General features: G+C 41.2%; 1 protein-coding gene across 1 annotated transcript in view; it reads left to right on the top strand.

The window, feature by feature from the left end:
* The first annotated feature begins 456 nt into the window (after nucleotides 1–456).
* MRC1 (mannose receptor C-type 1) overlaps nucleotides 457–21,971 on the top strand; it is a 102,409-nt gene continuing 80,894 nt past the window's right edge. The window contains exons 1-3 of the mRNA XM_080643718.1: nucleotides 457–637; nucleotides 16,636–17,037; nucleotides 20,505–20,678. Coding sequence (XP_080499844.1) covers nucleotides 577–637; nucleotides 16,636–17,037; nucleotides 20,505–20,678 — 637 coding nt within the window. The 5' untranslated portion in view covers nucleotides 457–576. The remainder of the gene's footprint in view (nucleotides 638–16,635; nucleotides 17,038–20,504; nucleotides 20,679–21,971) is intronic.

Here is a 21,971-nt window from a genome sequence, read left to right as displayed (position 1 = left end):
GCCACTAAGAAAATGTTTCTACCAAAAACTCCTTTTTTAGCTCCTGCCATTTCTGTCCCCATAGAGTGGGGTTGTCTGCCGAGGGACCCTGGGTTCAGCTGCTTTCCTGCGGGAGCCTCCTGTCCAGCCCAGGTAATGATGGCTCCCAGCGTGCTCTCCACAAGCCCCAGGGCAGAGGCTGGAGGTCCCAAGCTGTTTCACTTCTGCCTCCGCCGCCAGCTCGCCCCTCCTCTCTCCCATCGCCCGTTCACCTCCCCCTCTTCCTTAGCTTCTCCCACATGTGTCCCGTTCTCCCCTTCCTCTGTATCTGCTCTTCTCAAAAGTTCGCTTACGAAGCAAAGTTGTAACTTTGAATTCCTGTTTTTTCCAACCACCCTCATGTGACAGGATATCTCCTTATTGGAGGTTTTCCCTAATTTGAGAAGCCCTTTAAAAGGGAGAGCTTCCTCCACCCTTCTTTTCAGCAGGGCTGCTCTGAGAGTTGAGGCTGGGAAGGGGTGACCCAGCACCCTCCTGGCTTTGGTTCTTTTGCACGCCTTCCCCCCCATCCCTGGAAGAAAGGATACACTCTGGGCCATGAGGCTGCCCCTGCTCCTGACTGTGCTGCTTCTCATTCCAGTTGCTGTGCAGCTGATGGGTAAGTCGGCTCTGGGTGGCTTGGCTCTATGGCACCGCTTTTTTTGGGTCCTTGTCAACGGATTCCTTTCAATACCTGTGCTGAGGAGGAGAGCACAGCTCCCCTGGCCACCAGCTCCCCTGGCCACCAGCTCTGCAGGCCACCAGCTCCCCTGGCCACCAGCTCCCCTGGCCACCAGCTCTGCAGGCCACCAGCTCTGCAGGGAACCTGTTGCCTCTGCCTGGACGCCAGGCCTGGGGCCTGAGCGGGGACAGGGCGCTGCTTCTCAGGCAAGAGGTGCCCTGAGCCCCCGGGATCCCCTGTCCTCCTCCTGACTCCTCTCATCAACCGTGTTCCTCCCTGCTGTATCCTTGGAGGGAGTTCTTCTGTGGTCTGTGCAGGCTAGTTTCATTCCACAATATTCCTGTCTAGCCCCAAACATCTTCCGGGTGTTTCTGGCTGAAGGAGGTGCAGCTCTGGTGTCTCTCCTTATCGGAGAGCTAAGGACAGGATCACAGATCAACCCCCACAGGCATTCCATGTCATTTCCCTAATTTGTCTTTTTTTCTGTGAACCGTTTTAATCATTCATAGTTTTTATTGCTAGAAAGTTCATCCTTCTCTGGAGTCCAAGTGGTTCAAACTGATTTATTCCTGTGGTGTTTTTTTTTTCTTCTCTTTTGTTTCTTTTTTTTCTGGAGACTAGTGATTACTCAGGAGGGACAGATTCAGAGCTTTTCAAATTCTCAAAGACATCATTTCTATTTCTTTAGATCGGTAATTTTGAACCTCTTTCATCTCATGGCACACAAAAACTACTAAAATTCTGCGGCACACCAAAAAAAATATTATAGTTTTTGCTTATCTGACAAAAAAAATAGGTATAATTTGATTCATTCACACTAGATGGCTATTGTGTTGCCTGTTGTCATTTTTTTGTTTGACAATCCAAGGGAAAAGAGGTCAATGCCCCTAACTAAATAGTTAAGTATTGCATGTTTCAAAAATTCTTGCAGCACACCGGTTGAAAATCACTACTTTAGATTTAACCTGCTAAAACTTCAGAACGAGAGCGCCTGGAAGAGTTTTTGCTCCCAGTTCTCTCTCTCTTTCTGATCATAAATGATCTTTGTTAATGAATGCATAGTCTTGTGATTCAAAATCAAATATTTTAAAAAATTATATACCTAATAAAAATTGATATGAATGTGTTTTATTTAAGATTTTTATTATAAAAAGTAAATAGACATTTAGAAGATATTTGCTTCATTTTAGAAAACACAGGCTTTAAGGATTAAAGATAACTTTCCAAACTCATTGCCTGGATAGGGTCTTTCTTTCTAAAATTAATGTTCATTTTCTATTGTTGTTTCATCAGTTCATGATTTTTTTTTGGTATAAAAAAATTAGAAAGCTTCCAGTTCTCCTTTGGGATAAAGAGGGATCTCAACTTTGAATATTTGACCCCTGACTCCCCTTCATTTCTCTCAAATCTACAAACACTGACTGCCACGGTGCCAATGGCACTCCATGTGCTGCTGCAATGGTGGGGGCAGGACTGGGGGGACACGGGTAAGACGGAAGCTCCCATGTAATCGGGAAGCATTGCAGGGAGAGAGTATTTGATCATAGAAAATGTTCAATTGTAATGAGCATTAAGTCGTAGTATTATAAAAACACAGGCGAAGGCAGTGTGGTTTGCACCCTGCCAGGAAGCTACTTAATTTCTTTGTGCTTTGGTTTCCCTGTCGGTAACATGGGGAGCTTGTTAATATTACCTGCCCCATCCGTTGGTTGCAGTGATTCAATGAGTGTTAGCTATTAATAGCAGTGACTTTCCCTCCATACCATAGTAGTAATTAATTGTCCAATAAAACAATATATTAAGTATTTAAGGAGAGGTTTCCCAAGAAACAAGGCTGAGAAAAGATTCTTAGAGCCTGAGGAGATAATTTCACCTTAATCCTGACTGCAAAGCTATTCACACCTCAGCCGGTAAGTGGTGCTGAAGGTGAGCAGCTCCGTGCTGGGGAGACCGCAGCATGGGGTTAGCCGTCAGTGTCCATCTTGAAAGCTTGTTTGTGCAGGAGGGTTACTATATCTTCCAAGGGTGTGCTGTCTCCAATAGAATAGTCTGCTTAAGAGAAAGTTCCCTGTCACTAAAGGTCTTCACACAGAAGCTGGATGACCAGTTCAAGGGCTGTGTCTGGAACCCAGACTCTAACTCAGCTCAGTGCAATCCTATATAATAAAAGCCTAATATGCAAATCGACCGAACAACAGGATGACCGGCTGAATAAATAGTCGCTATGATGCGCACTGACCACCAGGGGGCAGATGCTCAACACAGGAGCTGCCCCAGCCTTCAGGCTCCAGGCTGCACAAGGCGGGTGCAAGAGGGGGGCCCCGATCACCCCACCAGTCACCCCAGAGATCGGCCCTGATTGCCGGCCAGGCCTAGGGACCCTATCCGTGCACGAATTTCGTGCACCAGGCCTCTAATAGAAACATAATAGGCCACATTACGTTGCCACATTAGAAAAAGTAAAGAGGCCTGGTCGGGGTGGCTCAATTGATTGAGCCTCGTCCCCTGCACTAAGAAATTGCAGCTTGTATTCTGGCCAAGGCACATGCCCAGGTTGTGGGTTCCATCCTCAGTAGGGGATGTTCAGGAGGCAGCCAACTGATGTTTCTCTCTCCCTCTCTCTTCCTCCCTTTCTCTAAAAATCAACAAAAAACATATTTTTTAAAAAGCAAAAAGAAACAAGTGACATTGATTTTATGAATATATTTATCTAACTCAATATATCCAAAATATTTTTAGTCAACATTAAAAACTAAAATTTAAAAACCTGGGGTGTATTCTACATTTAGAGCACATCTGAATTCAGACTGGCCTTGTATCACGTGTGCTGTAGATCCCTGGGGCTATGGATACCACACTGGGCAGCACACACACAGCCCCTATTTTTCTTTAAACTGACTGTTAATGCTTTGGGGGGGAAAGTGTTTCTTAATTTGTTGAGGGATTTTTCCCTCCTTGAAATAGCAGGGTACCTTACCCGGATGAATGTCTTCCTCTTGATAGGCATAATACGGGAGAACTGGGAGGTGCTGCACATCTGTTTATCTGTTTAGTTAGAGAATAAAAAATAAACAAACAAAAATGTGGGCAAGGGAGCCCCTTCCAGTGTTATTGGTTTTGTTTTTGTTTTTTGAGACTATAATTCTTATTTTACCTTTTCTTGGCTTAAGTGGCACGTGATCAGAGGTGTCTGAATAAAAGTAGAATACCTGCTTAGTTAGCAGGAGAAGGTCGGGTGTATGACTCCTTAGAAACTCCTTCCTGGTTCTTTATTTACTAAGAAAACCCACAGAAAGGTCTCCCTTCTTCCTTGTGGATAATGTCTTTTCCACTCAGAACCCTTTTCCCCACATCCCCGAGAGCAGCTCACATCATCAGCGCCATGAACATCCATGCCACACCCAGCAGGCCAAGCTTAACAGAAGGAGCCACTCTCCTTTCTTAGTTTTTTCTTTAATTAATTAATTAATTTTTATTTATTTATTTATTTTTGAGAGAGAGAGAGAGAGAGAGAAAGAAAGAAAGAAAGAAAGAAAGAAAGAAAGAAAGAAGAAAGAAAGAAAGAAAGAAAGAAAGAAAGAAAGAAAGAACGAATATTGTTGTTCCACACATTCATTGGTTGATTTTTTTTTTTTAATTCTCACCTGAGGATATGCTTTTCATTGATTCTAGAGAGAGAGGAAGGGAGAGGGAGAAAGAGAGAAACATTGATCAGTTGCCTCACCCACAAACCCCAACTGGGATCAAACTCACAACCTGGGTATGTGCCCTGACCAGGAATCAAACATCATGACCCTTCAGTGCACGGGAGGACACTCTAACCAATGAGAACACTGGCCAGAGCTCATTGGCTGATTCTTGTATATGCCCTGACTGGGGAATGAACCCTCAACCTTGAGGTATCCAGACAACACTGAGCTGCCTGACCAGGGCCCCCTTCTTACTCTTCCTGCTCTGCTTTTAGCAGAAAGAACTGCATTCAGTGTTGATGTTTAGATCTCAGCGGGGATATAATCAAAGCAGGGATACAGTGAAAGTTGCTTAGACGCAGAGATTGGACCACAGCAGAGAAGTTTATTTTTATTTTTATTTTTTTAAATATATTTTTATTGATTTCAGAGAGGAAGGGAGAGGGATAGAGAGCTTGAAACATCAATGATGAGAGAGAATCATTGATTGGCTGCCTCCTGCACGCCCCCTACTGGGTGTTGAGCCCACAACCCAAGCATGTGCCCTTGACTGGAGTCGAACCTGGGACCCTTTAGTTCGCAGGCCGACGCTCTATCCACTGAGCCAAACCAGCTAGGATCACAGCAGAGAAGTTTAGCTTGAAATGGCATGGTTTGGTTCATTGGCATGGTTTGGTGTTTTGGTAAACTTAACAGTTGGTTCTCAGAAGAAAAAAAGCATTGATTTGTGGCATTTACCGATTTCCATGATGTAACACTCCCACCATGGTTGATTTCAAACTACCAATGTGATGTCCCTGGGGGCAGAGTTGGGAGGAGATGCCAAGTGCAGGCTCTCACTAGCCAGTGAAAGTGAAAAAAAAAAAGTGTAAACTTGATCTCTAGCACAGACCCATGCTGCATCCAGCCTCCTTGGTTTATGGTTAAAAAAACTGGGTTCCTGACAGGTTAAGTGATCTTTCCAGGGTCTCCCAGCTCGTTAGTGCAACAACCTGTCTAGTACTCAGAATCCTGACTTCCAATGGAGAGTTTTATTAAAGAGAAGCAATGCTTCTCTTTTCCTCCAGGTCCTGCAACTTTCCTTCATAAAATTTAGAGTTCAGACCCTGGACACATCCAGAACTGAACATGATAATCCTGTTGTGATACGACCTGAGCAGAGAAGGGGGCAAACCAGTGTATCTGTGGTGTCCTTAGTTATATCCAAGTTGTTATGTGGAAGAGGTGATGGATCTGTTTTGTGTCAGCACACACACTGGAAAGAGAGTGCTATCTAGAATTAGAGGATGCATTAGATTTGCAATTCTTTGACTAGCCATGTGACTTCACGTCTGAACTTTAATTTCCTCTTCTCTAGTGTAAATAAAAATTAATAATAAACATAGTCTATTTTAAAAAAGAAGCAGTTCATATTTGCTGAATGAATGATTGATTGGTTTAATATCAATGTAGGATTTCTTCAAGAAATAATTCCCCACTGCCATTCCCTTACTAGTTTTAATTTTCACAAGATTTTCCTTATAATATTTCTACTTTTCTTTATTTCTATTCTCTCATCTCTCTGCAGTTGTTAAGCAAAACCAAGTTCTTGTCATTTTTTATTTTTAATTACTCTTATATTTTTCTGTTTTTCTTGTTATTGTTGTAAATGACATCAGATTTTTCTATAATCTGTGTGTGGAGGATATTGGTAAAATAATTGCTTTGTTGCATGCATTTTGGTGTCTTCTAAGCATGTTGGACCTAATTTCTAAGTAGGAAAGTCATCACAGGTTAAATGTGAACTTTAAATAATCAAAAGTGCTCAATCTCAGGTAAAGACAAAGGAGATGGGATCATAGTTATCCTTCAATGCTCACAACCTACAACGCGGCCTCTGAGACTGAACCTTGAGCAACTAAGGGAGAAGTAGGTCTCAGAGGCCACAGGTGAGTTGAACATAGGAAAGTAGCTTCTGAAGTAGTGTGTGTCTTCACAGCAGAGAGGGAGTAAAACTGATGTCAAATGAGAACGGTAGTGACATCTTACCTCTTGGCTATCATCAAGCATTGTTGGATGAAAAAAAGTATGGTTAGGTTGGTCCCCAGAGGACAGCAGTGGAAATCAGGTTGAACAAAAGTGAGAGTAGAAGGAGATAAAAGGACAAGGACCCTTCCCAAAAGAATTGAAACTGACATCAAAAGAAGAAATAATTTGAAGACAGTGTTCCAATTACAAACCAAATAAAGGTCACAGAGCACTTTCGGATCCTTAACCATATGAATTAATCACTTTCACATCCTTCGTCAGATCCTTACAACAACCCCTTGAGACGGGCTGGGTAGGTATTACTATCTATCTTTTACTACACGAAAAAGCTGAGGCTTAGCAGTCAACTAGCCAGTAAGGACCAGAGCTCATTCCTGATGCTGGCCCCGAGGCTAAGCAGTAGATCTAATTTACCAGCTGGGATGTGTTGATTAAGAAAGACATAATGTGCTTCAAAACTACAGTACGTGGAAGACTCAGTCACTCTGTTTGTATCAATTGTTAGACTTTTCACTTGGACAGGGAGGGAGGGCATTAACATCGGAGTGTTTACTACATGCACATGACACGTTGTGCACTTTATATAAATTATTTCATTTAGAAATTCACAGCAACTCTGTCAGAAAGCATTATGATCACCATTTTACTGATGAGCAAACTGAGGCTAGAATGATTAGTTTAACCCAGGCAACATAGCTAGTAAATGGTGGAACCGGAATTTGACTGCAAGTGTGCTGAGCCCGAAGAGCATACCTCTCTCCATCGCATCACCAACGTCCTGAGGGTGGAAACTCTGGTTCTCCATTGTCCTTGTCCTTCTGTCCCTCTGTGTGGGCTGCTCAGCAGGGCTGTGTTTTCTCTTGCTTCATCCTGTTCTGAACCCTTTCGCACTTTCCAAGTTAATGACAATAATGAACTAACATGTATCAAGCAAATTTCTTTGTGTCAGAAATGTTCTAAGCACTTTATTTGGATGACCTCATTTAATTCTCACAACAACCAGCAGGTCCTGTTATTTTGCCTTTATTTTTCAGATGGGGAAAAGTAAGAACAGAGTAGTTTAGAAACTTGACTAAGGTCACACAGCCCGTTAGCCGTGAAGCTCTAATTATGTCATGATCAGGTTGAAATGATACATAAAGATTTTTTTTAAGTCCTCACCCAAGGATATTTTCTCCCATTGGTTTCAGAGAGTGGAAGGAAGGGAAGGAGGTATGTAGGGGGGAGAGAGAGAGAGAGAGAGAGAGAGAGAGAGAGAGAGAGAGAGAGAGAAACATCCATTGGTTGCCTCCTGCACACACGGTCGGGACTAGGGATTGAACCTGCAACCCAGGTACATGCCCTGCCCGGGAATGGAACCTGAGGCCTGCTGGTGCACAGGACGACACTCTAACCCACTGAGCCACACTGGCCGGCTGCATTGAGACATGCTGCATAAAGGTTAATTAGTTAGTTAGGATGGCTCTGAGTGGAAGAAGAAAGAGTGGCGTAGTGTCAGGCTTTGTTTGTCTTAAAATTGGGGGAGAAGCTGGCACTTGGAGGTTGAAGATATAGGAGAGAAACAAAGGACAGTGAGTGGAGAGGCAGGAGGGAGTGGGATCCAGGACACAGGTGAAAAGAGCAGGAGGCTGAGGGAGACCTACTGAGATGGGAGTGAAGGAACCCAGGAAGGGTGAGGTATTCATATCTTTAGGGAGGAAGGCAGGAAGCTGGCAGGTTTCATACTCCTGGCTTCTGTTTTCCTCCTTGTGGTCACAGCCCATATGGATGCATAATTGTACCTCCCCTAATGGGCAAATGCAGTGACTTAAAATAGTAGGTTCTCTGAGTATTTGATGAGTTAGTGATAGATTGAAGTGAAACATAAAAGAACTCTCAAACTTTCCTTTAATCGTTTGTCCGGCACTGCAAAACCTAGCACTGTGATCCCAGTTTTCCCTCCGCTCCCCGGAGTGGGCATAGTCTTTTGGTTTGTTTGTTTTTGTTTGCATGTACTAGGTACTTGATAAATATTTGTTTTTTTTACTTAATTTCAGATCTGTGGGGACACGTGTAGGTTTTGCATACATCGACAGGCTTATAGATTTCTTTGTTTGGGTTGGTCAAGACTGACCTTTTCCAACAATGTGAGTGGTTTATTTGGGAGGTGGTCCCAGGAAACACTGGAAGAGGAGGGGGCAGTGAGGCCAGAAGCGAAGGCACTGGTCAGGGTGTGCTCAGGAGCCAGTGACCCCTGTGGACAACTGGAGCTGCGCGCTGCTGGGGTGCTCTGGGTAACAACATTGTAGTATGTGCCTCAGAGGCATCCTCCCTGAGGGCAAGGACGTGGCTGTTCATTCATCAACTCCCACTGATCCCTGGTGAAGGGCCACTCTACTCGTAGGTGGCATTAGTTCTCCGATTCTTCTTGTCCCCACAGTGTGTGGGCACAGGGGGCTGTGATGGCCAGAAAATGCCCTCAGGCCCAGCGGTGTGGTGTAGTGCTGTCACTGAGGACTGGAGCTGGCATGCACTAAAACGGCAAAAGGCAAGAAGAAATAAGTGGAATGCTGACACTATTTGCTACAAAATAGCCATTTACTTTACTCTTTTCCAGCTTCTTTATCTTCCAGAAGTTATTTTCTTCTTTTTATTCATGTCATCATTTTATTCATTGACAGGGAAGATCTAAACATGTATAAGGGAATATAGCATATATCCAAATGGTCACCTTTAATAACCTAATTTTCTTTGGTGGTAAATTTGGAAATTTAATTACTTGCTCAATGTTATGGAATCATTTCAAACCCACTTAAAAGAAAATTTACACCCATGTTACTGCATGTCAGTTACTTTTAACCTGAGATATTGGGTTGAAATGGATTGCTTCTTGCCTCAATGTATTTTGACCTTTGATATTCTGCCCCTGAATTAACCACAGTGGAGTGAGAGCTCACTGTGGCAGGGAACTTGTCTCTCATTTTGTCACCAGCACGCCACCTGGCACATATGTGTTGAAGGAAATATGTGAGATTAGCAAGATGGAGTTAAGATGGAAGGAAGTTCTCTTCAATTCTGTAAATAAATTTCTGACGTGTGTTAAAAAAAAAGAGAAAACACACATTTTAGTCTGTAAATGAAATTGCAGATAAATTAATCTGGCTATCCAACTGTCCTCATTTACTCACCTTTTTGCAATATTTCAATTACAGCGTAATTAACATAAACAAAATGTACAATATTTCTACATATGGGGTGGGCAAAAATAGGTTTACAGTTGTGAATATGCAAAACAGAGTTTATTTTTATATTACTATTTATTAATTGTTACTATTTTCCATGCAAACATCTATAAACCTACTTTTTTTTTTCACCCCGTGTAAAACAATAATGTGGTTCATAGTGGCAAAAAGGTCACCAGCTGCTTTTTGGTCAAGGCCCTGAGTCAGAGACGGTGCACAGGAACAGTGATAAAAGCTGTTGTCTAGTTGTGGAGAAGAATAATGTATGAATGTAGGAACATGAAATGATAATTTTACATTTCCTTGTATTGTCTGGCAAAGGCAATATCAAACTTGCACTGTTTTCTAGTATTAAAGATAAATACAGGAAACAAGAATAGATAAATTTGTTTTGAAATAGAAGCTTTTCATTTCCAAGTACTCCTTTTATAAGTACAAACATTTTTAATTTGCTCTTCAGTACAAATAAACTTTCAGGGGGAAAACTAATATGAAATAGACTGCTAATCATAATCAGTTATTAAATAAAATAATGTATCTGGGTTACTAGGGAACATGCTTCAGATTTAATAAAAACTCTTTCATTCATTCAACTATTACTTGTTGAGAGATGATTATACTCCAAAAAAGAGAGAATACAGTATTAAACCAGAAAGGTAAAGTCTTTCTACTCTTGGAATTTATATTCCATCAGGGAGACCAGACAAAACATAAGTAAATAAAATTTTTTTAAAAGAATATACTTTAAGATGGTTATGAATATTATATAGAAAATAAAAGTAAAATTAGGACAGTCAGCTTGCTGAGGAGTTAACACGTGAGCTGGGACCTTACCGAGCATTCCAAGAAGTGGGAACTTGAGATATGAAGTTTCAAAAGTGGAAATGAGCTTGAGGTGTTTGAGGAACAGAAAGGCCCTGTGGCTGGAGGTGGTGAAAGAGGCCGAGAGAGGGAGGCAAGTCGGGCAGAGGGGTACGCCTGCTGGATCCTGCCCCTTCTAGTGAGCTGTGTTGTGGAGGCTGGTTATTATTTCCCCCGTGTGCAGTAGTACACTCTTCAAGGGTTTAAAGTGTTGGGACAATGGCGTTTAAAACAAAATCTCCTCCCAACCAAGGAAACCTCTCACAAAGGTAGAAGAAAAAGAAATCAATTTTATTACTGAATAAGCATTCACATCACAGGCAATCTGCTAAAGAAACTGCATAGACAGAAATCTAAGTATAGCTAACTGGAAACCACCCGTTACATTAGTTTGTTTTGCCAATTGTTTTGCAATTTGGAGTCAGGTGATAAGTTAGAATATCTGGGGGGTGGGGGGGGGGGTCAGGCATTATCTTCTTTGACAATTCCATTTCAAAGACAGGAAGACCAGAGCAAGACCATGGTGGAGTGGTCTAGGGTGGTGGCAGTGGAGATGGAGGGAAAGAATGGATTAGGGGATATGGTTCTTCATAGTCAGGGTTCTCCAGAGAAATTGAACTCTGTGTGTGTGTGTGTGTGTGTGTGTGTGTGTGTGTGTGTATGTTTATATCTATCCATCCTTCAAGAGAACGTTATTTTAAGCAGTTGGCTCATGCAATCATGGAGGCTGGCTATTCCAGAATCTACAGGTGAACATGCTAGAAACTCAGCAAAGAGGTGATATTTCAGTTCAAGTCCAAAGGCAGTCTAGAGGTTGAATTTCCTCTTCTTCAGGGATCTCAGTCAGTTTTCTCTGAAGGCCTTCAACTGATTGGATGAGACCTACCCACAGAATGGAGGATAATCTGTTTTACTCAAACCCTATGATTTAAATGTTAACCTTATCTAAAAAGCAAAACAAAACAAAAACAAAACAAAAATATCTTAACAGCAACATCTAGATGAGTTTGACCAAAAATTTGTGCACTGAGACCTAGCCAAGTTAACACATACAATTAATGTAGTATATTTAGGGGTAAAGCCTATAGAGTCTGCTTTTGTCGAAGAAAGTAAAGGAAAACTGAGAATCCAGGATTACTCCTAGGTTTTTGGCTTATGGACTGGGTGGATGATGGTACCATTCATGAGAAAGAGAATATTGAATGTTTGTGCATTAAATACAATCATATTTAGATTAAAATTAGGATGAAACTACACATGAAAATTAAGTACATGAAATAAAAGTCAAATAAGTATAAAAACCTCTGAAAGAGGAATACTGTTTGTGCATAAAGACTTTCAAGCACCTTTTTGTTAAATGGCTGATTATCAATTGGTTGGTTGACTGAATCTGGGTGGTTAATAAGTGTTGGGTGCTTGACAATACAGTCAAATGACTGAAAGTATGAGGTGGAAGATATATTGATGATGAGATGTTACTCTGAAAAGTGGAAGATAAGTCTAGATATGAAAACAATAGGTGGAAAAGCAAACACAGATTAAATTTAAAGGCAGTATAGTTGAGTTTATAGATGTATATGACAAAATTTTCAGAATTTATTACCTTTTTAGATTAGAGGAGCCTAGATTTACATTTGCATGTAGTAATATTTTAAAAGAACCTTTTATTTTTCTGATTTTTTTGTATTTTACTGTGAACAAAACACCATATTATTAAAATTTAACTTTATTGCTAGTGCAGAAAGGTACTCATTTTGTCATGCTAGGACAGCAATTTTCAACTAGTGTGCCTCAAGAATTTTTAAAAAACATGCAATACCTGACTATGCAGTCAGGGGGCACTGACCTCTTTTGTCTTAGATCATCAAATAAAAAAATGCCAAAGCCAGCACAATAGCCATCCAGGGTGAATGCCCTGTCTTGAACCATAAATATATAGGTCATATAACAGAGTTGCATCTTATTGGTCATGTCCCATAATAAGGTTGTATCTGATTGGTTAATTCTTGATACCAGAAATCCTTATATATAAGTATAGGCACATGATTTTTTAAAATAAGTTACTTTGGAGTAAAAAGGGTAGATCATTACTGTTATTATTATTATTATTTTTGTAAATCAAAAATTATAACCAATTTTGTCAAACTGGCAAGAAATATAATACATTTTTTGGTGTGCTGCAGAATTTTAGTTATTATTTTATGCATGCCATGAGATGAAAAAGTTGAAAATCACTGTGCTAGGACATGGGCAACAACCAAATGATATCAAACCTGGGCAGGAGTTCAGCTTGATGGGAGGAGATTCAGCCTGGCATTGCATGATGGGTTGACAGATGTCAATTTTAAGGAAGACAACAGAAACAGATGTTCTGAATTCAGTTTTTGTTGAACCCCGATTACAAGAAATAAAACCAACAGAAATGAGGAACCCATCCCAGGAAGTAGCACTGAATTAGGAACCCAGAGGCAGGAGGTCTCTAACAAGTGTGGGTCAAGAACAGATATAGGAGTGTGGCAGGAGAAAATAGTCTTTTGAGGCAAAGATCCATGATAAGGTTTGAGTTGGTGGTTCAAGAACTGACCTTGCAATGTAAGTGGTGCTAACCTCAGAGGGGTGTTGAGGCCAATAAATACAATATGGCTGATAAAGTGCTTTGTAAACAGTGAAGGAATCTGCTAGTGGTACCATTATTACTATGTTATTTTTCATGACATGATTTGATTTAAAATAATGAGTTCATCTAGTTAGCTCCTCAAGAATCTGTAATACTACCAGCTCATTTTGAAAGAATCATTTAAGTAGAAGGAATTTAGTAAAATTTCAGATATTTTCACAGGAATGGTAAAGTGTGTAATTTATATTTATGTCTTTCATTTGTCTATTCTTAAAAAAATAAACAACAGAAAAGAAGAATCTTTACATAAATTCAATTTTGATTTAAGGAAAAAAAAAACAAACATGCTTACCAGACCTTTTTCTTTTTCTTTTTTATTTTTGGCAAGGGGAAGTTGAGTTTTGCCAGCCAGCAGAAGTGTATTATAAGCATAAACCACCTATACTTATTTATTTAAATTGCCAGCCCCAAATCACAAGCATAAACAATAGATATTTGGAAAGTTAGTCTTATAAATATTACCTTAATTGATATAACAACATTTATTTAACCTGTGCTTCACAAATTATACTTTTATTTTATTTATTTATTTATTTTTAAAATATTTTTATTGATTTCAGAGAGGAAGGGAGAGAGAGTGAGAGATAGAAACATCAATAAGAGAGAATCATTGATCGGCTGCCTCCTGCATGCCTCCTACTGGGGATCGAGCCTGCAACCTGGGCATGTGCCCTGACTAGAAATTGAACCAGTAACCTCCTGGTTCATAGGCCAACACTCAACCACTGAGACACACCAGCTGGGCACAAATTATTATGCCTTTAAATACATTGTTGTATCTTTTTATTGTACATAGGTGAGAATGAATATGCCAGTGAATCAAAACTAAAATTATATACAGATATGAACTTATTTCTAGATGGTAGGTCTCTAAGTTACCCTGGAATTGAAAACAAAAAATTTCTTTAGTTACCCAGACCTAGGCTATGAGAAAGCCCTTAGTTCAAAAATTTGCTGGACCTAAAATGAAAGTAAATTTTCTAACATAAAATTATTTTTTAAGTTATGAAAAACCTCCCTAATGTTATAATTAGAATAATTATGCATTAGTTTCATCTATCTTAAAGAGGGTAGAGGTGAGTCAGACTTCAAAATTCTATTTCAGGATATACATGCATTTAACTTTATAGCTTACTAGAGGCCTGGTGCATGAAATTCGTGCATGAGGGCAGGGGGTCCCCTCAGCCCAGCCTGCACCCTCTCCAATCTGGAACCCCTCGGGAGATGTCTGACTGCTGGTTTAGGCCCGATCCCAGGGATCCTGGACCACTGGCTCCTAATCACTCACCTGCCTGCTGGCCTGGTCACCCCTAACTGCCTCCCCTGCCCCCCCACCAGCTTGGTTGCTCCTAACTGCTCCCCTGGCCAGCCTGATCACCCCTTACTGCCACCCCTACTGGCTTGGTCACCCCCAACTTCTCCCCCCCGCCCGCCAGCCTAGTCACCCCTCACTGTCCCCTCTGCCAGCCTAATTGCCCCCAACTGCAACCCCCCTGCTGGCCTGGCTGCCTCCAACTGCCCCCCCTGCTGGCCTGGTTGCCCCCAACTGCATCCCCACCGCTGGCCTGGTCACCCCTAACTACTCCCCCCAGCTGGCCTGGTCGCCCCCAACTGCCCCCCTCTGCTGACTTGGTTGCCCTTAACTGCCGCTCCCCCCACTGGCCTGGTCACCACCAATTGCCCCCCCGCCAGCCTCATCACCCCACACAGCCTGCTGTTCAGTTGTTTGGTCATCCCTCACTAACCCCCCTGCCATCCTGGTCACCCCACGTAGCCTGCTGTTCAGTCATTTGGTCGTCCCTCACTAACCCTTGCCAGCCTGGTAGTAGGCAGTCATCTTGTGAGGGTGTGAGGGTTAATTTGCATATTACCTCTTTATTATATAGGACTAGAGGCCCAGTGCACGAAATTCGTGCACAGGGATGGGGGGTCCCTCAGCCCAGCCTGCACCCTCTCCGATCTGGGACCCCTTTACAGTTGAAACATTTTATTGGAAGGGAGAGCACATCATTCCCTCCTCTTATGAAATAGGAGAGGAGGATGGTTTGGTCTTCCAGGATCAGGCCTAAACGGGCAGTCAAACATTCCTCTCACAATCCAGGACTGCTGGCTCCCAACTGCTCGCCTGCCTGCCTTCCTGATTGCCCCTAACCGCTTCTGCCTGCCAGCCTGATCACCCCCTAACCACTCCCCTGCCAGCCTGATTGATGCCTAACTGCTCCCCTGCCAGCCTGTTTGCCCCTAACTACCCTCCCCTGCAGGCCTGGTCCCCCCCAACTGCCCTTCCCTGCAGGCCTGGTTGCCCCCAACTTCCCTCCTCTGCCGGCCTGGTCATCACTAACTGCCCTCCCCTGCAGGCTTGATTGCCCCCAATTGCCCTTCCCTGCAGGCCTGGTCCCTCCCAACTGTCCTCCCCTACTGGCCATTTTGTGGCGGCCATCTTGTGTCCACATGGGGGCAGGATCTTTGACCACATGAGGGCAGCCATCTTGTGTGTTGGAGTGATGGTCAATCTGCATATTTCTCTTTTATTAGATAGGATAGAGGCCTGGTGCATGGGTGGAGGCCAGCTGGTTTGCCCTGAAGGGTGTCCTGGATCAGGGTGGGGGTTCCCTTGGGGCGTGGGGCGGCCTGGGTGAGGGGCCTGTGGTAGTTTGCAGGCCGGCCATGCCCCCTGGCGACCCAAGTGGAGGCCCTGGTACCTGTGATTTATTTATCTTCTATAATTGAAACTTCGTAGCCTTGAGCGGAGGCCTGGGCCTGCCAGGGCAGGCAGAAAGCTTGGCTTCCTCCATTGCCAGGGGCAACCCAAGCCTCCTGCTTTCTCCAGCTCCATGGCTGCCGCCATTTTTGTTGGGATTTATTTATCTTCTATAATTGAAACTTTGTAGCCTTGAGTGGAGGCCTGGACCCGCCAGGGCAGGCGGAAAGCTTGGCTTCCTCCATTGCCGGGGAAACCCAAGCCTCCTGCTCTCTCCGTGGCTGCAGCCATCTTGGTTGGGTTAATTTGTATACTTGCTCCTGATTGGCTGGTGGACGTGGCTTGTGGGTGTAGCAGAGGTATGGTCAATTTGCATATACTCTTTTATTAGATAGGATTGTATTCATATCCGGATTTTTTCTCTGATGGGTATTATTTCTTTTCCTATTGCCTACTGTTTATGTTCACTCCATTATAATTAGTATGCATTTAAGGCAGGCCTTTTCATAATGTTCCTTATAATGGATGATTGCCAGCAGCCATGTATTCCCCTCAACCCAGCCTCTCTTTCCAGACTCAGGGATCCCCCAGAGGCAGCTCGGCTGGCTCAGGGAGAGCCAACTTCACCCTCTTCTGGTGACCATAAGTCTTTAAGGAAATCAAAATATTGGGAACTTTTGACCTAAAATACTGTCTTTGTCACATGTATCTATTTAAACATCTTTTCTTTCTTTTTTTTTCTTCTTTTTTTTAAACAGATACTAGGCAGTTTTTAATATATAATGAAGATCACAAGCGCTGTGTGGAAGCAATAAGTCCCAGTGCAGTCCAAACAGCAGTTTGCAACCCTGACAATGAAGCACAGAAATTCCGATGGGTGTCAGAATCCCAGATTATGAGTATTGCCTTTAAATTATGCTTGGGGGTACCATCAAAAACGGATTGGGTTCCTATCACTCTCTATGCCTGCGACTCAAAAAGCGAATTTCAGAAATGGGAATGCAAAAATGACACACTTTTGGGGATCGAGGGAGAAGATTTATTTTTTAACTATGGCAATAGACAAGAAAAGAACATTATGCTTTACAAAGGATCTGGTTTATGGAGCAGATGGAAGATCTATGGGACCACAGATGATTTATGTTCTAGAGGTTATGAAGGTAAGAAGCACAAATTTTTTTACCTTTTTGTCAATTTTGTTTTCATCTTCTCAGTTGAAAACTAATTTAAGAATATAAGCATATTTTTGTTAAGTCTCTACTAGAAATATTGATGATTACTTTTATTTTTGAACTAAGTTTGTGTTCTTGAGAACATGACAGTGAATAAATTTGGTAAAAAGTCCTCAGTGACATTTTAGCTTTTTGTAATTAATGGAGAGACATTTTTTTAAACTTTAGTTAATATTTTTTTAAACATTTTTTATTGCTTCTTACAGAGAGGATGGGAGAGGGAGAAACACAGATATGAGAGTGAAACATTGATCAGATGCCTCCTGCATGCCCCCTACTGGGGATTGAGCCCAAAACCAGGGCATGTGCCTTGACCGGGAATCAAACTGGCAACCTTTTGGTGCCTGGAACGATGCCCAACCAACTGAGTCTCTCCAGCCAGGGCTAGGTAGGATTTCTTTTTAAACGATGGGTTACAATTTTTAGAAATAAATTTTTGACTGAAAGCCTCCCATTTGACATTATGCGGTTGTAGTGATAAATTAATTTAACAATGTTTATTTTCCTTGGGTTTAAGTTATCCCTGGAGAAGTGACCCAGGGAACAACGTTCTTTATCAAGTCAGGTTGCCTAAAATGAAATATTGGCATTGCTTGACAGTTAGGGTTTCAAAATGTTTCTGATTAGTCACCTTATGTGTATTTATAGACTGCAATAATTTACAGAAGATTTGAAAAGCTGAGGAATTAATTTGTAAATTAACATGCAGCATATTTAGTCAGCTATTTTATAAATTAGTAGCACCAGTGGGGCAGGAAATAATTTCATATGTAGTTTGTTCATTAAGCTCTTGAAGTTTAAATAAAAATCATCAGAGTATTTCATCTTCTCTTGGCCAAATGTCATTCTGGTGGCTGCACAGAAAAAGGCAAGACTAAACAAAAAAAATTTAAAAAGAACTGGAAGCCCTTTAGAAGGGCTTCCTGAGTCAGATGGTGTTAAACCACATTCCAAGTTTGGACACTCAGTTATCGTAAAGTGTTATCTAGAAGGGCCTCAAGATCAGAGAAAGCACTTGCCTTTTTTGGGACAAGAGAGTACCCATCTCCAAAACTCCTATGGTGCTAAGGCTGTGAAGTTGAATCTAACTACCATCCCTAAACAGGGCAGAGGAATTTAGATATTTGTAAGGTGATAATTTATCAGTTTTCCTTCTATATAAAGAGGCGGGAGAGTAGAAAATAAAGAGTGAGAAGGAGGGTTCAGAAAGAAGTTACCCCAAGGCATTTATTGAACACAATGTAAGTTTAGAAGTTACATAGTGACACCTATGTGTAGTATAATCTTTCAGGAGAAGCTTGATGGAAAATTACAGGGCAGAATAAGGGTGAACCAGACTTGTCTGAGTCAAATTCCAGACAGGACAATAGTCCTAACTGAGAGATTCAACACAAGTTGGATTGCTGCTACAACATCGGACTTCTTATCTTATTTTAAAATATATCACTGAAGTTCTGTAGCCCCATCCCCTAGCTGTTCTTCTGTTTGCTTTGAGGAAAATATGCATAGGATTTAGGATAGTGGTTCTTGAACTTCAATTGGCTTAAGAATCATCAGAAGAGCTTGCTGAAAATGTAGATTCCAAGGTCCCCTTCCCACCCAGATTTTAAGCTAGCATATTGGGGGGAAGGGCCTAAAAATATGTTGGGTTATTCTTAGGAACACCTAAGTGGTTAGATGCAGATGGCTCAGTGACCACACTCTGTATACTCTCCAACTGTCTCCCTGTGCTTAAGATATTCCTGGTAGAACATCTAGCCCTTCAGAGTGATCTTGGAATTTATTTATCGGAATATATATGAACACTGAAGATAATGTGGAGTGAGTATATGATGAGTTTCTAAAGAAAACTAGCTGAGACCAGGTATTATTTTAGAATAACAGAGTCAGAATTGTAGACTTAGAAGGATCTAAGGGTTGTCTAGAAGTTTGGACCACAAGAGGAAGAGTGAATTGACTGCAGTCACATTATTTGTCAGTGAAGTGGCTGGAGTGTAGTTTGGTTCTTTTGGCCTCATCAGAGCTTTGATAAGTAAATCAAGTTAGTCCTGAAAAGGCCATTCCTGTTTGACATCTATAAATCCAGCACTAAAATTCCTAGGCTAATTTAGTGAACAGTACAACTATCCTGAGGTGGACTTCACAAGCTTTTTTCATATGAAGGAACAGGTACCCCAGTGCTTAACAGTGGCATAATTATTTTTGAAACCAGCATGTTCCTTATACAATATGTGATTTGGAAACTAGTCCTATAACTTAGTGGGAAAAGGACTAAAGTCAAATTAGTTAATTGACAAAAAAAAGTAATCTTGAGGTATTTGAAAATATCCCTAGTTTTTAAGAAGTACTGGAGAAGTATGAGTAAAGGAAAAGGAAAGGAGGTAAAAAACATATTTATTTTACTCTTAATATATTAGGTGCTGTGATAATTATTTTATATACTTTATATTATGTAAATTACTTTTAAGATGTCTTTCAAGAACTTTCTATAGTCATTGAATCCACAAAACTTAACTAAGAAAAGTGTATGCTTACCTGGGACAAATTCTGAACATCAACTGACAGAAAGAGGCTAAACACTTCAGTGTAGAGGGTCATCTCCTAAAGGGAATCTCCCTATCAAGATAGAAACTTTGAACATACTGGAGAATTTAGTGAGGTGAATGGTTTGGTTGTCAATGAAGATTTGAGCTTCTCTAATCCTTTTGGCTTAAGCCAAACCATAATGACCAATGGTTTTTTGTGGTTTTTTTTTTTTTTTTTTTCCAAATTTCCTTTCTAGATGAACCCAGAGCTTCTTATTTTGATCTGTTTGAATTCAGTTTTAAAAAAAGGACCGTATTGATTGTAAATGGTATCTAATGGTTTTGAGTGATGAGGGTTAGAGATATGCTCAAATCCTTTTCCTTCCCATAGCCACTGTTGAGGAACTCAAGTGGAGGCTGGCTTGGCAGAAAGCGATTGTAGGGGATTTCAGTATGAATGGTGTGCTTGGGTTACACAGCTATAAGATAATTTTCAATCTAGAGATTTCATAATTCTCTGCTTCCCACCATGAAGAAGGATGGCCTCTTCTCTGTTCTGGAGGAAAGGCAGAGGTCAAAGCTGGTGTCAATTGAGCTGACGACTTTTGCCTTGCAAGAGGAAAGAGGAAATTTGATTGAAAAGACAGCAGAAATGAAGTGGTGGCAGAGTTACTGCTAAGTAAAGTCCATTATACCTACCCAGCAAAGGCTGGGTTAGAGAGAGAAGAGAAATTAAAAGGAATCCCTCGCACGGGGATACCAAGTGTGATCAGAAGAGTAAGACCAGTGTTTTGGAATGCTTCTTATCGAAGAGTCAATGTTCAGAAGCATCACTTATATTCTAAGTGCGAGTCAATATGTTTCTTTTAGTCATGTACACACTACTGGGCAATGCAAATGGAGCAACCTGTGTATTTCCATTCAAGTTTAAAGAAAAGTGGTATGCAGATTGCACAAAAGATGGATCATCGGACGGATGGCTCTGGTGCGGAACCACTGCAGATTATGACACAGATAAGCTATTTGGATATTGTCCATTGAAATGTAAGTAATTTTATCATCAAGAAAAGTTTTGCACATTTAGTATTGCAATGTAGCGATAACACCTTGTATTTATCTAGAACATTTTCCCTCAAGGTTATTTCACATTAATTATTGCCTCATGCCCTACCACAAACCATTATAGATGTCATTGTCCCCATTTTATAATGGAGAAAATCCCCCACTAGCTGAAGATTAGAACACAGATCTTCTGACTCTTAGCTCTGGACTGCATCCAATAACTCCTTTATTTTAATCAACTACTTTTCTTCAACGTCCACTTTTACTGTCAGTAATTTCCTAAGACTTTAGGTCAAATTATACTGCATATAATTCAACATATATTTAAGAGTAGAGGTAAACATGCCATTCCCCAAACTTTCATTGATGCACCCTTATTAAACATAGATTAAAAACAGAATGTAAACCATGTCAGAAGCATATGATTTGATGGAAAGACACAGAGAGCTATGAAGAGCTTCTGAATTTTGTATGAATGTAATGGAAAGGGCTTCTTCACTGTGAAAAAATGGTAGTAATGATACTCTTTTTAAACTTAACTAAGAAGAGTATTTAACACAGCAATGAATCAAATGAAAGTGTATTTAAAATGAAATTTTACATAGTATTGCAGAAATGCAAAATTGGAAAGGGAACAGAGCATAAGAATTCTTGGTGTTCTTTCCACACTCAAGAGTCTATAAAGGAAGAGTGCAGCAGGGTTGGGGTGGGGTGAAGGGGAGAATTGTATTTGGAGGCAGGGATGGGGCTGAAGAAGAAGGAAAAGCATACATTCTTTTGCTTTACTTCTCTATCACCCCATATCCTCCTCCTGCTGCCAGATGCCCCTTTCCAGTTCTTCCTCCTAAACCTCTTACCCTCTGACCTCTTGCTAATTCAGACTTCATGGATCAGAGCAGCTCCTGGTTTCTGCTATTACCCAGAATTCTCTCTACTGCCAACCTATAAAGGGGTGGGTACAGAGGAAGAACATCAGATGTGGTCTGGGATGGGTGTGAGGCCATCTGAACTGAAATAGCATTACTTACAACTCAACTTTTGGGACCACACATCCATACACAATCACATTATTCCAAGCATTATTGTACAACAGCCCAATTTATGAAAATAGTTTAGTTTGTCAAGTGAAAGCCAGAATTTCAAGAATTGTGCTTATTTATCTGTTTTGATTTACAGTCCCTAAACATCTCATTAAAAATAAATTTAATTTGTCAACTTCATGTATTGTAATTCTCTTCTGTGTTTAGTCCCTCTGTTCTGGGTGAAGACCAAACA

This window comes from Plecotus auritus (genome assembly GCF_963455305.1).
Source record: "Plecotus auritus genome assembly, chromosome: 1".
In the NCBI taxonomy this organism is placed as follows: Eukaryota; Metazoa; Chordata; class Mammalia; order Chiroptera; family Vespertilionidae; genus Plecotus; species Plecotus auritus.
Note: the sequence above shows the minus strand (reverse complement) of the source record. Positions and strands in the feature narration are given on the sequence as shown.